The sequence below is a fragment of the Thamnophis elegans genome, chromosome 5 (genome assembly GCF_009769535.1).
Source record: "Thamnophis elegans isolate rThaEle1 chromosome 5, rThaEle1.pri, whole genome shotgun sequence".
Lineage (NCBI taxonomy): Eukaryota > Metazoa > Chordata > Lepidosauria > Squamata > Colubridae > Thamnophis > Thamnophis elegans.
In genome coordinates, this window is record NC_045545.1 from 48,230,183 (window position 1) to 48,245,286 (window position 15,104).

Below are 15,104 nucleotides of genomic sequence, written 5' to 3' on the forward strand. Positions count from 1 at the left end.
TTCCTCCTCCATCCAAAAATAAAGATTGAAGTGGACATGTTTAACATCTGCAAGGCAAAATGCGTCAGCTTCTATCCTATCCTATCTGCTCCATTGTCACATGCAGTAAAGGAACAGACACTTTCAGCCTTGCCTACTTGATAGCTTCTTCATATCTACCAACATGCCTTCAATGGCTTTCAGAGAAGACCTGCATCTGAAAAAGATTCTTTGCTCCTGAATTAGGAGTGCCTTTTCAATTGTAACTCCTGCTGTAACCCAGAAGCCCTTCTGATAGTAGAGCCCAGATTTGATTCTAGCCCAGGAATTTCCCAAGTGGACTCCTGTGAAGAATTTCTTTCTTTCTTTCTTTCTTTCTTTCTTTCTTTCTTTCTTTCTTTCTTTCTTTCTTTCTTTCTTTCTTTCTTTCTTTCTTTCTTTCTTTCTTTCTTTCTTCCTTCCTTCCTTCCTTCCTTCCTTTCTTTCTTTCTTTCTTTTTCTTTCTTTTTGTATGACTGCCCATTCCACCAAATAACAACTACATACAATACAGGTAATCCTTGACGTATGAGCCCATTTAGGAGACAATTGAGCCCCAAATTTCTGTTGCTAAGTGAGATAGTTATTAAGTGAATTTTGTCCCATTTTATGACCTTTCTCCCACAGTTGTTAAGTGAATCACTACAGTTGTTAAGTTAGTAGCAAGGCTGTTAAGTCAATTTGGCTTCCCTATTGACTTTTCTTGTCAGAAAAATGCAAAAGGGGATTACATGACTGTGGGCCACTGCGACTGTCATAAATATGAATCAGTGGGCAAGCATCTGAATTTTGATCATGTGATCATGGGGATGCTGCAGCAATTGTAAATGTGAAAAATTGTGAAAAAGCTACTTTTTCAGTGCTGTTGCAACTTTGAACGATCACTAAATGAACTGTTGTAAATCGAGGACTACTATAAAATAGTAATATAAAAAACAATTAGCAAATCCAGGGAAAGAGAGATCAGCAGATATTAACCTCAATGGAGCTACCTCAGGAATAGAATAGAATAGAATATACTTTATTTGTATGCTGCCCTTTTCCCTGAGGGGACTCAGGGCGGCTCACAATTCACGGGGAGGGAAGGACAAAACAAGTTACACACATGAAGACAATACATCGTTAAAAGTGCAACAATCATACTATTCGGGCGGGGTTGAAGTCTTTAGCCCCAGGCCTGTCGGGAAAGCCAGGTTTTAAGGGCTATGCGGAAGGTCCGGAGGGTGGTGAGGGTACGAATCTCCACGGGGAGTTCGTTCCATAGGGTCGGAGCAGCCACCGAGAAGGCTCTCCTCCGGGTAGTTGCCAGTCGGCATTGACCGGCTGATGGAATTCGGAGGAGGCCTAATCTATGGGATCTTATTGGCCTAGTGGAGGTAATTGGCAGTAGGCGGTCTCTCAAGTACCCAGATCCAATACCATGGAGGGCTTTATAGGTGACAACTAGCACCTTGAAGCGCACCCGGAGATCAACAGGCAGCCAGTGCAGCTCGCGGAGGATAAGTGTTACGTGGGTGAAACGAGGTGCACCCACGATCGCTCGCGCGGCTGCATTCTGGACCAGCTGAAGTCGCCGAATACTCTTCAAGGGCAGCCCCATGTAGAGCACATTGCAGTACTCCAGCCTAGAGGTCACAAGGGCACGAGTGACTGTTGTGAGAGCCTCCCGGTTCAGGTAGGGACGCAACTGGTGCACCAGGCGAACCTGGGCAAATGCCCCCCTGGTCACAGCTGACAAATGGTGTTCAAAAGTCAGCTGTGGGTCCAGGAGGACTCCCAAGTTGCGGACCCTATCTGAGGGACATAGTATTTGACCCCCCAGCCTGAGAGATGGTACACTTGGCCAATTAGTGGGAGGGAAGCACAGCAGCCACTCGGTCTTATCTGGATTGAGTACAAGCTTGTTAACCCCCATCCAGTCTCTAACAGCCTCAAGGCCCTGGCTCATCACGTCCATCGCTTCATTGAGTTGGCACGGGGCGGACAGATACAACTGTGTATCGTCCGCATACTGGTGGTATTTTATCCCGTGCCGCCGAATGATCTCGCCCAGCGGTTTCATGTAGATATTAAAAAATAGGGGGGACAGGACCGAACCCTGCGGCACCCCATATGTTAGGGGCCTAGGGGTCGATCTCTGCCCTCCGACTAACCCCGATGCGACCTGTCCGAGAGGTAAGAGGAGAACCACCGTAAAACAGTGCCTCCCACCCCCACCTCCCGCAGTCGTCGCAGAAGGATACCATGGTCGATGGTATCGAAAGCCGCAGAGAGGTCAAGGAGTACCAGGATGGAGGCATGGCCTCCATCCCTGGTTCTCCAGAGATCATCGGTCAATGCGACCAAAGCGGTTTCTGTGCTGTAGCCAGGCCTGTAGCCAGACTGGAATGGATCAAGATAACTGGCTTCCTCCAAGGACCGCTGGAACTGAAAGGCCACCACCTTCTCAACAACCTTCCCCACAAAGGGGAGGTTGGAGACTGGATGATAGTTGTTTAAAACGGCTGGATCCAGAGATGGTTTCTTCAGGAGGGGTCTCACCACCGCCGCCTTTAAAGCGGGGGGAAAGACCCCCTCCCGAAGGGAGGCGGCAACAACCGCCTGGATCCAGCCCCGTGTCACCTCTCTGCTGTTAACAACCAGCCAGGAGGGACACGGGTCCAGCACGCATGTGGAGGCACCTACAGCTCTCATGGCCTTGTCCACGTCCTCAGGGGTAACAGCTTGAAAATCAGTCCAGCGATGACCTACCAGATTATCCCTTAGTGCCTCGGCTGGTTCTGCAGGATTGGAATCCAGGTCCGCCCGAAACCGAGCAACTTTATCCGCGAGAAACTGGACGTAGTCCTCAGCCCTGCCCTGCAAAGGATCACCCGTATCTCTCCTATTTAGGAGGGAACGGGTTATCCTGAACAGGGCGGCTGGGCGTGACTCAGCGGAAGCAATCAGAGTGGCAATGTAAGTTCTTTTTGACGTCCTGATTGCCCGGATGTACTCTCTGATGCAGGATGTTAAAAGTGCTCGGTTCGATTCGGATTTACTGGATCTCCATTGGTGCTCTAGGCGTCTCTTTCGGCGCTTCATCTCCCGGAGTTCCTCAGTAAACCAAGGGGCCCTCCTGGATCCACTGCCTCGGAGCGGCCGTAGAGGCGCAATCCGGTTAAGAGACTCCGTCGCTGCCGAGTTCCAGGCAGCAACCAGAGTCTCCGCCAGACTGCGGGCAAGGGTATCAGGGATAACCCCAAGCTCCGTCTGGAATCCCAGAGGGTCCATAAGTCGCCTGGGGCAGAACCACCTGGTCGGTTCCTCCTCCCTACAGTGGGGGTTTGGTCTCCGAAAGTCAAGCCTCAGTAGGTAGTGGTCTGACCACGACAGGGGTACGATCTCACTACCCCTCAGACCAAGATCACAAGTCCACTGCTCCGAAAGAAATACGAGGTCGAGCATGTGACCCGCTGAGTGGGTTGGGCCCCGAATTACTTGGGTTAAGCCCATGGCTGTCATGGAAGCCATGAACTCCTGCGCTCCATCAGAGTGTTCACCGAGCGAAGGCAAATTGAAATCCCCCAGAACCATAAGCCCGGGGAACTCAATTGCCAGCTCGGCTACCGACTCGAGGAGCGAGGGGAGGGCTGCTGCAATGCTGTTGGGAGGCAGGTACGTTAACAGCAGGCCCACTTGACCCTTGAGGTCTAACTTCATCAGCAGGGACTCACACCCGACAAGCTCCGGAGCAGGGATCCTACGAGGTACTAGAGACTCTCGGATAACAATGGCCACACCCCCACCCCTTCTCTGAGCTCTCGGCTGATGGAGCACCTGAAAACCCTCTGGGCACATTTCTACCAGGGGGACTCCTCCCTCCGGGCCCAGCCAGATTTCTGTAATACATGCCAGGTCTGCCCTCTCGTCTAAAATTAGGTCCCGGGCGAGAGGAACCTTGTGAACTACAGACCTGGCATTTAGCGACAACAGCCTGAGACCAGGGCCCTGATTACTCATGCCATCTGGCCTTGGAGTGGGACTCATAGGGCCGGAAGGAGGGATCTCTGTAATGTAGCGAGCCCTCCTTCCCCGGTAATGGCCAGCCCTAAAGTCCCCGCCATACCTGCCCCTTCCTGTTACGACCGTAATGCTCCGGCCCACTCCCGTGTCCGTAATTCCCCCAACCACCCCAACGACCCCCGCGTTCCTCGACAGGTCCTCCGAATCAAGCACACTTATCCGTTCACCCAAACAATCCCCACGTAGTAATTAAAACACAAAAAATACAACAATAATAGGTAATAAAAAGTGGGATCATTCACTCAATCACATGCATATCTCATGCATATCCCATACAAAAGAAAGAAAGAAAGAGAAGAAAGAAAAAGAGAGGAAAAAAGAAAGATTACGCAGCTGTTAAAAGTGCAGTTCAGGTAGCTGTGCACCAACCGTGGGATACGGGGGTATGTAGATAGTATATCTCGTTCTTAGAAGATATAACAATGGAGGTCCAAAGTCTAAAGGTCCAGGAATGCACTGGTTCCACTGATTCCCTAGACCTGATAACATAAATGAGGTTTGAGGGATTTCTGGAAAATTAATTGGGATGAAGTCAATCTCATTTCAGAAGCAGATGAGATTCCAAAGCTGAAAAGGCTCGTTTTCTGGGCCCAGATCTTACTCCTTAGCAGAAGGGGCCTGTAATTTTTCTATCAGCTCTGATCGGATGAGCAGATGTAATTGTGCCCCCAAATAACCAGCCCTATGATATGTATAGCTTTAAAAGTCAAAATCAACACCTTGAATTGGACCTAGCATACAGTGCAGCTTGCCAGCAGAGATATAATGTGTGCTGTTCAGCTGGGGAGACTCTAAAGGCAGCTTCTCTTTTTCTTGCTGCATTCAGTAATTTTTTAAAAAAAAGAATAACCCATTTCTAATTGTGAACTTTTAACAGTTTTTTTCTTGATATCTTCAAGAAATTGTATGCAGAGTGTGTATAGATTAAAAAAAAAACCTAGAAACACAGATAATGCTTTACTGGAATTTTATTAGCTTATATAACCTGTTGAAGTCAAATGACTTTCAGAAAACCATTAACTATAATTTACAAATCATAATTGCTATCTGCATAACCTTCTAAACCCAAATTCAACAAACTCCATCATGACGAGGCAAAATATATGGACCCCCAGCCTCTATTTGACTCTTGATTCACTTCTAACAAATGTTTTCCATCCTCTTACAGGATTCATATTTTACAGAATTCATCAATTGGATTCATTTTGCTGTGTTTTATATTTCTCAACAGCATGCAGCTCAGATGGAACAGAAGCAAAATGAAACAGAGAACAAGAAGGTGCATGGAGATGTAGTGAAATATGGAAGTGTCATACAGGTACGTAATATAGTTTTTCGCTTGGCCCATTACCCAGTCACCAGTTTAAATCTCCACGTTCCTTAAGTTTAGACCCAAATTTATGTTTACCTAGAACAGCTTTCTCAAATCTGGCAGACATTTAGTTATCTGGACTACAACAGCCACATTCTTAACAATATCTAAGCTGGTTGGAGAATTCAGGAAATTGAAGCCTACCAGATTGGAAAAGGGTGAATCTCTTTGGAATGCCTGTTTATGAAAGTGACTTTTATATTACCTATCATTATCATTTACCTTTGTTACAAAGTATATATCATTATGAAAAGAAATGGAAGAATGGATATGGGTTGTGACTAACATGCACTAAGTCTAGTTTCTTGGTCAGAGAATTTAATTGTCACTATTAAACTGGAATTGACTCAAGACATTTTGGTGTATCAGAAATTAAATTGTTTCTTACCTTATGCATTTCCCAATTTGGAGAAAATTGAAAGAAGAAATAGCCTTTTATCACCCTCTATAATGGTGGCCCCAAATTTAGGTGTCCTAATATTATTGCTGCTTGCAAAATTGACAATGATAGCATAAAATTACAGCTGTGTCAAATGTTGGGGAAATCAGGAGATTCAGATGAATATAAATATTTATTGCAAGCTTAAGCTCTCTACACAATTCTGACAAACTGATGGTCAAGTGAAATGAACAGGAGATAAGAAAGACATTCAAGGTGAGCTGGATTAAGATATCTTGCAGGTGCACAGGAACTCGTGACTTATAATGCATTTGATTCCTCCCTTGAGCTTAGCCTGGTCATCTCCTACAATCAATTAATCAATCAATCAACCAAACAAACAATCAATCTCTCCCTCTCCCTCCCCCTCCTTCCCTCTGTTTGTGGGTGTAAAACAAGTTTCATGGATCAATCCTTCCAGCACACCAACATGGAATATTATCTTAACTGATGTAGTAAAGAGAACTCCCTCCCTCCCACCCATTCTTTATATTTAGCAGCCATAAGATTGGATGATATCAGATAATCTCATTGCTTTCTTGATCTCAGTTTTCATATTAAGTGGCGGCCAATAAATTTTATAAATAAATAAGTAACTAAATTATTAACTAAATAAATACATGCACAAGCAAAGAAACTTTACCCTATTATGATATTCTCACTAGAAAAAATGATCTACTTTGGAACAAACTGACTGATACAATATACATAGGGAATGGCTTCAGATTAATCATTAGGTATATTACAAAGCATTAACTTGAACTGCAATCAAAGGACTTTGTAATGAATATGCCTATTATCTATTCCCATCAAACAACTTAGTTTGATGTTTGAGAGAGAATTTATATCATGCTTCTGATTTTTACCAAGGGGGATTTGAGATGAAGCTGTAAGGAGCTTCAAATAGAGAAGAAGTTGAAGATGGAGATAATTTGCCTACTGAAAACATGTACTTTATAAAATAAAATGTTTCCTATTCACTGTGATTGTTGATCATCCTACAGGATAGACCAAACCAAGAAGCAGCATTTTCTCTCTTCATATATGGGCTTAAGCCATGTTCTTCTATTTGTTATCTTGGTAACAAGTCTCCCCTCCCCCCTCTCTCAAGGTCATCCTCTATACTCTGTAGTTGTAGAATGTAGTCTTAATTTTTCTCTCTGGCTGTTTATATTAATATGGGCCATGAATGATTCAAAGTAGATAAATGTTTATTTTTCTTTTTTTATATAATAAATAACAATAATGACAACAACGTCTTTCCCTGAAAATAAGACAAGGTTTTATTTTCTTTTGACTCCCCAAATAAGCACTTGGCCTTATTTTTGGGGAGGTCTTATTATTTTTGAGGCGCAGGAGGTGGCAAGTGTGGTCACCTCATGGCTGCTGCTGTGTTGCAATATTTTGGGGGGAGGGCTTATTTTAGTGCATGCACTCAAAAACCCGATTGGGTTTATTATCCGCGGAGGTCTTATTTTCAAGGAAACAGGGTAATAATAATGTTTATTAAAGTTTATAGATGAAAAGATAAAAAACTAATACAAAGTAAGAATATGAAAAATAAAAAGTGGTAGAGAAAAAAATGACAAAGTAAAACAATATATAAAGAAATGACTCCTTCCCACTTCAGACAAGTACAAACAACTTCTCTTATATTTCAATAAAACATATCTTATCTCTTATCAATAGACAAATTATACAATCTTGTCACTCAGTGCTAATCAGCAAATGTCTATTAAGAGCAAACAGTAATAATAACTTATATATTTTCCTGTGCACTGCTTGGAGAGTCCAAGCAGTGGGTTAAATTAGTCTGGTTGCCCTAGGACTGAGGAATCTTTTTCCTTGGCCACGCCTCCTGGTGCTCCTCAATGCCAGATTTTTTCCTCAGTCTGGCCTGTTTAGGGATTGTTTTTGTGAGCTCCAGATTTTAATTTAATTCAGGCTTGGATTCTCCATTCCCTTACCTATTATTTCTTTTTCCTTGTTTTTCTATAGTTGTTCCCTTCTAGTTTAGACCTTGTGTTTTATATCTTTTTTGTTTTTTCTCCTTGAATTTGAGTTTGTAGGCTTCCAGAGAGACTCGGAGGTAGGGGTGGATGTGGGGGGTGCTCCGCTTGCCACGCACTTTAGGACGGCAACGGAGAGCTGCCAGATCATTTAAAAGTGTGGCAGGGCGGCAAGGCTCCTGGTGGCTGCTGGAAGCAAGCACTTTAATCTAACTTGCCTTCGGGAAGGCGCACCTGGTCACGGAGAGGTGCGCGACCATTTTACAACTTGTGGCTGCCATTTCTCCTCTTCTCCACCCTCGCTCTGGAGCGGTGGCCATTTTGGAAGGGCTTTTTTTCACACCCTTTCCAACGGCCCCCTATCACTCATCCCCGCTTCAGCAGATAGCCGCCGGGTGGTTAGTTGGCCCTTTTTGGGGCTCTGGCAGGGCCACTGCCACCCACAAAGACTCCTCAGGCGGCACTGGTGTCTTAGTCACCTGGCGGTCAGACACTAGCACAGGGAGGGCTGTGGTTTTAGTTCCAGTGGCCCTCTCTGCCTTATCTGCAACGTCTTGCAGCTGCAGCTGCATTTCCTCCACCATGCCTCCTCTTCAGTGGTTGGCTTTCCATTGGACTCTTGCCAGACCCCCAGCCTTTTCCTAATTGACACTGTTCTATTAACTGCTCTCAGATCATCATCAGTGCCTCTCACTTCAACACCAACTGCTCCAGAGCCAGCCACCTGAGTCTCCATCTTGCCTGATCCTACTTGCCTTGGTCCACTTGGCTGAAGCTCATGCTACTTGCTATGGAGCAGCCAGGAACATCTGCCTCCCTTGATAGTAGATCAGGACCCTCCCAAGCCCCTAGCCGGGGAACATCCTCAGGCAAGGGCAAGAGGGTAAGGAAGGGCAGGGTGGCCAGTCAGGATAGTCATCCCTACCCAACATCATCCGCGGCGTCGGACAGGGATGCGGGCCCTCGAGAAACAGTTCAAGAAGGCCCAGCGCCCGGCAGCAAAGGAGGTTCCACAGCCCACTACTTGAGTTGACCCAGCCCACCTTCAAGGGGGGATCCCTTGTGTGTTATCGATGAGGAGGTGGAGTCCCAAGATTTATTGCCAGATAGGTCCCTGGAAGATCCAGGTTCCCCTACTCCTTCTTCAATATCTGAGTTAGGGCCTACTCACATGAGGCCCATTCCTGGGGAACTTACGGAGTCATCCTTTGTCCAACAGGGTCCCTCCTCCTCCAGAAACAGGGGCAGGTCTGACAACATAGCAGCTCAGGAACCCAAGTTATCTACCCACATGCAAGTGGTTATCTCCTGCACCATCTCCCAGGGCATAGCCGAGAGGCTTCAAAAGAGGAACCAATTGCCAGATAAACCAACTTCAGCTGGGCCCAGACAGGAGGAGACCGCCATCAGCCAACAGGTCTGCCATCCTTCTCTGGAATCTTCTACGCTCAGCGAGGTCTCCGTCTTGGAAGACTTGGAGGAGGAACTTTCGGAGGACAAAGACCTTCCCCGGATGCCCCTGCCTTCTCCGGCCTCTTTAAACCTAGTTTGTTTAAGTCCATCTTGCATAAGACTAAGAACACCACCCAAGTGGGTACCAAGCCCTAGTCCAGTCAGGGATCTTCGGATTCCACCCCGGCTAATCCTAATGACAACATGTTTAAAGTACAGGCTCCACAGCAGGACCTCGTTCCGGTCCCTAGTCTCTTCATGGATGTCGTTCAGCCTCAATGGGTCCAACCTGGTTCCCTGGCTGCTCCCAGTGGTGGGGACAAGAAGCTTTATTCAGTAGAATCAGCTCTAGAGGACGTTTTGGTCCTACCTTCTGTAGACCCTCCTATAGTGGCCCTCACCTCAAATTCTGTCCTTCCTGCCAACCTCATGGAAGGCTTCAAGGCAGAAGACAAGAAAGCGGAGAAGGCGTGCCATAAGACCCATCTGGTGGTGGCCTGGGACATTAAGGCATCTTCCTCCGCATCCTTTTTCAATAGGGTTTCAGTCATTTGGCTATGCGAACTTCAGGCAAAGCTTTCAGTGGGAGACACTCGTCTACACCAGGATATAACAAAAATTATTGTTGCGGTGCAGTACTCGGCTGATGCCTCCCTTAGCGCAACAAGGTTTGCCTTTAGAGTGTCAGCCTCCAATGTGACATCTCGCCGCCTTGTTTGGCTTCATCACTGCCAGGTGGACCAGAAGCCCAAGTGGAAGTTGGCTTCCGCCCCCTTCAAGGGGACAAAACTTTTGGAGAGGTCTTAGACCATTTTCTGATCAAATCCAAGGATAAGCGAAAAATACTATCTACCTTGACCAAGAAGCAGGACCGTAAGTCCACTCCCTATTTCAGGAGGCCGTCCTTTTGTTCAAATGACTCCTCAGGCTCCTCCTCCACCAACTGGCCTGCTGGTGAGTCATCGGACAGGTCCCAGGATAGACAGTCCTTTCAGGACAGGGGTAGGCAGCAGTTCAACTTCCACAGATCCAACCGCGGCAGGGCCTCCAGCAGGCCCTTCTGCAAATCCATGTTACCAGCAAGGATCTCCTCCCATTGGGGGATGGCTTCAACTGTCATCTCACGGCCCCTGTAGACATCTATCAACCGAAAGGAGGCTTATCTACATATCCCAATTCAGCCACCACACCGAAATTTCCTGCGGTTCTTCTACACCGACCGACACTATCAATACAGGGCCCTACCATTCAGCCTGTCGTCGGTGCCCAGGACCTTCACAAAAAATCTGTCAGTAGTCGGAGCGCACTTCAGGCGCAGACCCGTAAGGTTCCAATGTTACCTGGACGACATCCTCATCCAGTAGTCGTCCAGGAAACAGGCTTTGCGGGATCTCCATATTACCATGAGGTCCCTCCGGAACCACAGGTTTTCCTTGAACCTGGAAAAAGCCATCTCACCCCAATTACCAAACTTCTCCACCTGGGGGCGGTGATAGACACCTCCAACTGCAGGGTGTTCCTTTCCCAGGACAGGATAGACAGCTTACTCTTCCTAGTCCGCAAAGTTCAGGGGTTGAGGCAGGTCCCTGTGCTGCTCCTCTTGCAATTGTTAGGGAAGATGATCTCGTGCATCCCGGTTGTTCCCTGGGCATGGCTCCATTCCCGGGAGTTGCAGTGGCTCCTCCTACCCCATCAGATAGCCAACAGAAGCAACTCTTCCATGAAGGTTCATCTTCCTCTGACCATGAAGAGGTCCCTCAGGTGGTGACAATCAGCAGCATACTGAAGGGACATCTGTTCAAGGAACCTGTGAGAGTAGTCATAACAACAGACAGCTGGGGTGCACACATGGGACATTGCGTAACTCAGGGCAAGTGGTCTCCAGCCGAAGCGGCTTGTAACATCAATTTCCTAGTGCTGCAGGCCACAAGACTCGCCCTGCATCATTTTCAACAGGACATTCTACATCACGACGTGCTCTTGATAACGGACAATGTGGCCACCACGGCACACATAAATCGGCAGGGTGGCACAAGGTTCAGGAAACTCATAGCAGAGACAGAGGCCCTGGGCAGGTGGGTGGAGCGTTACGTCGAATCCATCCACTCCGACCACATCTCGAGAGTGGACAACACTCAGACGGACTGGTTGAGCAGGACGTCCATAGATAATGCAGTGGCGATTGAGCCTGGCCCTGTTCCTCCCATTGTCTCGCAGGTTCGGCACTCTTGTGGTCGACCTGTTTGACACCCACGAGAACACGCAACTCCAACGGTTCTTCTCCCGCTTCCACTCGCCGGGAGCAGAGGGAAAAGATGCCCTCCTCTGAAGGTGGCCTCAAGAACTGTTGTATACCTTCCTGCCACTCCCACTTCTACCACAGGTGATCCGCAAAATCATCTCGGAGAAGGCAGATGTACTGCTGGTCACAGGTCACTGGCCTTGGTGGTCCTGGTACGTCGACCTCATCAGCTTGTCAGTTTCCAGCCCATGGCGGATCCCTCAGGGCCAGGTCTCCCACAGCCAGGGGACATTGTCCACCCGGACCCCCAGTGGCTTCAGTTGGCCATCTGGCACTTGAGGGGTACCTCCTGAGGAGGGACGGTCTGTTGGAAGAGGTGATAGGTACCATCCAGGCATCCAGACAACCTTCAATGACCAGAATTTACGATTCTATGTGGTCCACCTTTGCCAAGTGGTGGGATAATCTTCAACTTGACCCGGTCACCACACCTGTCTCTTGCATATTGGACTTTCTCCAGGAGGCCCTCGACAAGGGGCTCGCTCCTAATACCCTCCAGCTCCAGGTAGCTGCATTATCCACCGTTTGGTCTGGGGCTCCAGCCCAGCCCCTCAGCAGGATGCCAAAGGTTCAGTGCTTCCTCAAGGGCGCCTCCAACTAGCCCTCCGGTAGTCCACTGGTACCCGACCTGGCAGTTAACTGTGGTCCTACAGGCTCTCACTTCAGCTCCCTTCGAGCCTCTTCGCACATCTTCTCTTCGACACCTCACTCTTAAGACAGTTTTTCTTGTTGCAATAACATCTGCAAAGCGAATATCAGAATTGGTGGCCTTATCAGTCTGAGAGGACCTTTGTATCATCCATCCGGACAAAGTTGTACTGCGCCTCGACACTCCCTTCATCCCAAAAATTAACATCTGGTTCCAGAGGGTGCAAGAGGTAATTTTACCAAACTTTTTCCTGCTCCTCAGACACCCAAGGGAACGTGTCTGGCACACACTGGATGTCAGACGGGCCCTACGGACATACATCAAATGGACAGTAGATTTTTGCAGATCAGAGGGCCCTCTTTGTGTCATTCCAGCCAGGGTCCATGGGAAAGAAAGTAACATCTTCTACTATCAGCAGGTGGCTGAGAGCGTGCATTGCAGATGCATATGAACACCAGACCAGGGCAGTACCTAGACACATAACCGCTCACTCTACAAGAAGCGCCTCCACCACCACCGTGGCCTGGGCAACCCAGGCTATCATAGATGACATTTGCAGATGGCTACGTGGTCATCCCCATTGCCCTTTGTCAGAAACTATAAATTGGACATGTTTGCCTCAACTGAGGCATCGTTCAGCAGGTAGGTTCTCCAGGGGGTTGTTTCCACTACCGAATCCCAGGACAGACCTTTTTCCCGCCCTAGTGACAAACTTGGGTATGGCCCATTGCTTGGACTCTCCAAGCAGTGCACAGGAAAATGACCTTTGGCTTACCTGAAGGATCCTTTTCTGTGCACTGCGGGAGAATCCAACCTGCCCTGGTCCTTTGGATCCAGGGATTCGGAACCATCAAATCAACTCACACTTCCTTCTACTGCATCATCACACCTTCAGCCTTCACTGGTTCCAGAACTCGTCAAAAATCTGGCATTGAGGAGCACCAGAGGCGTGGCCAAGGAAAAAGATTCCTCAGTTTCAGGGCAACCAGACTAACCCATTGCTTGGACTCTCATATATATTTAACCTTGATTAAAGTAGTCCACAAAATCTTCATTGTAAAATTTTAAACAACCCACAGGAAATACTCTGTTAAGTCTGTCTGGGCCCTTAATCCATTTACAATTTTCCAAAATCAACATTTCAGTCACCCTGTTGGTATTTTATATATATATATATATATATATATATATATATATGTATGTATGTATGTATGTATGTATGTATGTATGTATGTATGTATATATATATATATATATATATATATATATATATATATATATATATATATATATATATCTTTTTAAAACCCTAAGACTTCCATAAAATTTATCCTCAAGGATAGAAGGAAACTCATCCAGTATGATGAAACTTGCCCTTCTAAAGATTCTCAATGTCAAAAAATGAATTCACAAGCAATTTCCTAAGATGGTTAAGAGGGGATCTAGGCAAATCCAGTGTCCATTTGAAGGCACTGAACCTTTGCTTAGGTGATATGACTCCCCTGGCTCCAAGAGATCTGAAATGCACCGGAGATTGCTGGCTTATAGCCTCCTTATGAGGAGTCTCCATATAGAGCAGTTATGGGCGATCCTGGCCCCTCTTTGCTCTGGAGTGGAATTCTGATGAGCCAGTCCATTCACCAGCTCCTCTTTCCAACACATCTATTGTCTCCTGTTTACATGGAGCTGTCATTGATCCATTGTTGCTTTTCCACTGTTTATTTTTTCAGCTTCTCCACATGAAGAGTAATAAGTATCTGACTGTAAACAAGCGCCTCCCTGCTTTACTAGAGAAGAATGCCATGAGGGTAACTCTTGATGCCACAGGCAATGAAGGATCCTGGCTCTTTATCCAACCCTTCTGGAAACTGAGGAGCAATGGAGATAACGTGAGTATAATAATGTGATTCCTCCCCATAGATCTCTCTTGGGTTTATAAATAGGGATTATTTTAGGTTTCTCTACTTCCTACTGGTCTGGATTTCACTTTAGACAAAGAAACCTAGAAAGGGGTATCAAGTTGATTTTAATTTCTTAGTTTCTCAAGGAATCTGTGATGGGACCTTCATGATGAATTTTTGGTCACAACCCTGATATCACTGAAATTCCCACATTTCTTGTACTTAAATCTATTAGGGGAAGGAACCCATTGGAAGATATTATGCCAAGCTGATAGTAAAAGGATGTAGAGTCTCATTCATTCATTCATTCATTCATTCATTCATTCATTCTCTATAGCTGCCCAACTCAACCAAGTAACTCTGGGTGGCTTGCAGTTCTAAAATTATAAAACAATTAAAACAATTAAAAATATTATATGATCCTTTCTCAGGTAGTTGTTGGAGACAAAGTAATTTTGAATCCTGTGAATGCTGGGCAGCCACTACATGCTAGCAACTATGAACTTGCTGATAATCCTGGATGCAAAGAGGTATCAGAAACTGGAAGAAGTGAAATGTTGGTTTGGGGAAGGCGTAGAAAATTATAGTAGAAGTTCAGTCATTATTTGAGATTTATTTTAGGGCATATCATTTTGGAATTTCTTCTTTTCTTAGGTGAATTCTGTCAATTGCAACACCAGCTGGAAAATCAACTTGTTTATGAAATTTCGGGACCATATGGAAGAAGTGCTTAAAGGGGTAATAAGTGTGTGCATCTCCATATTTAATTGTTATGCATGTAACTTTTAGTTTGTTGCTTTGTTGTGCATGTAAACCAAACTTTAAGCTTTAGAATGGAATAGAGCTGGAAGGGATGTTGGGGGTCTTCTAGTCCAGCCCTCTCCTCAAGGAGGAGAA

The 15,104-nt window shown here is 46.3% G+C and overlaps 1 protein-coding gene across 1 annotated transcript in view; it reads left to right on the forward strand.

Annotated features, from left to right (window-relative positions):
* The window catches only part of ITPR3 (inositol 1,4,5-trisphosphate receptor type 3), a 141,492-nt gene that overhangs the window by 49,440 nt on the left and 76,948 nt on the right, over nucleotides 1-15,104 (forward strand). The window contains 4 exon segments of the mRNA XM_032217856.1: nucleotides 5,315-5,401; nucleotides 14,037-14,195; nucleotides 14,639-14,737; nucleotides 14,862-14,945. Of these exon segments, the coding sequence (XP_032073747.1) occupies nucleotides 5,315-5,401; nucleotides 14,037-14,195; nucleotides 14,639-14,737; nucleotides 14,862-14,945 (429 nt within the window).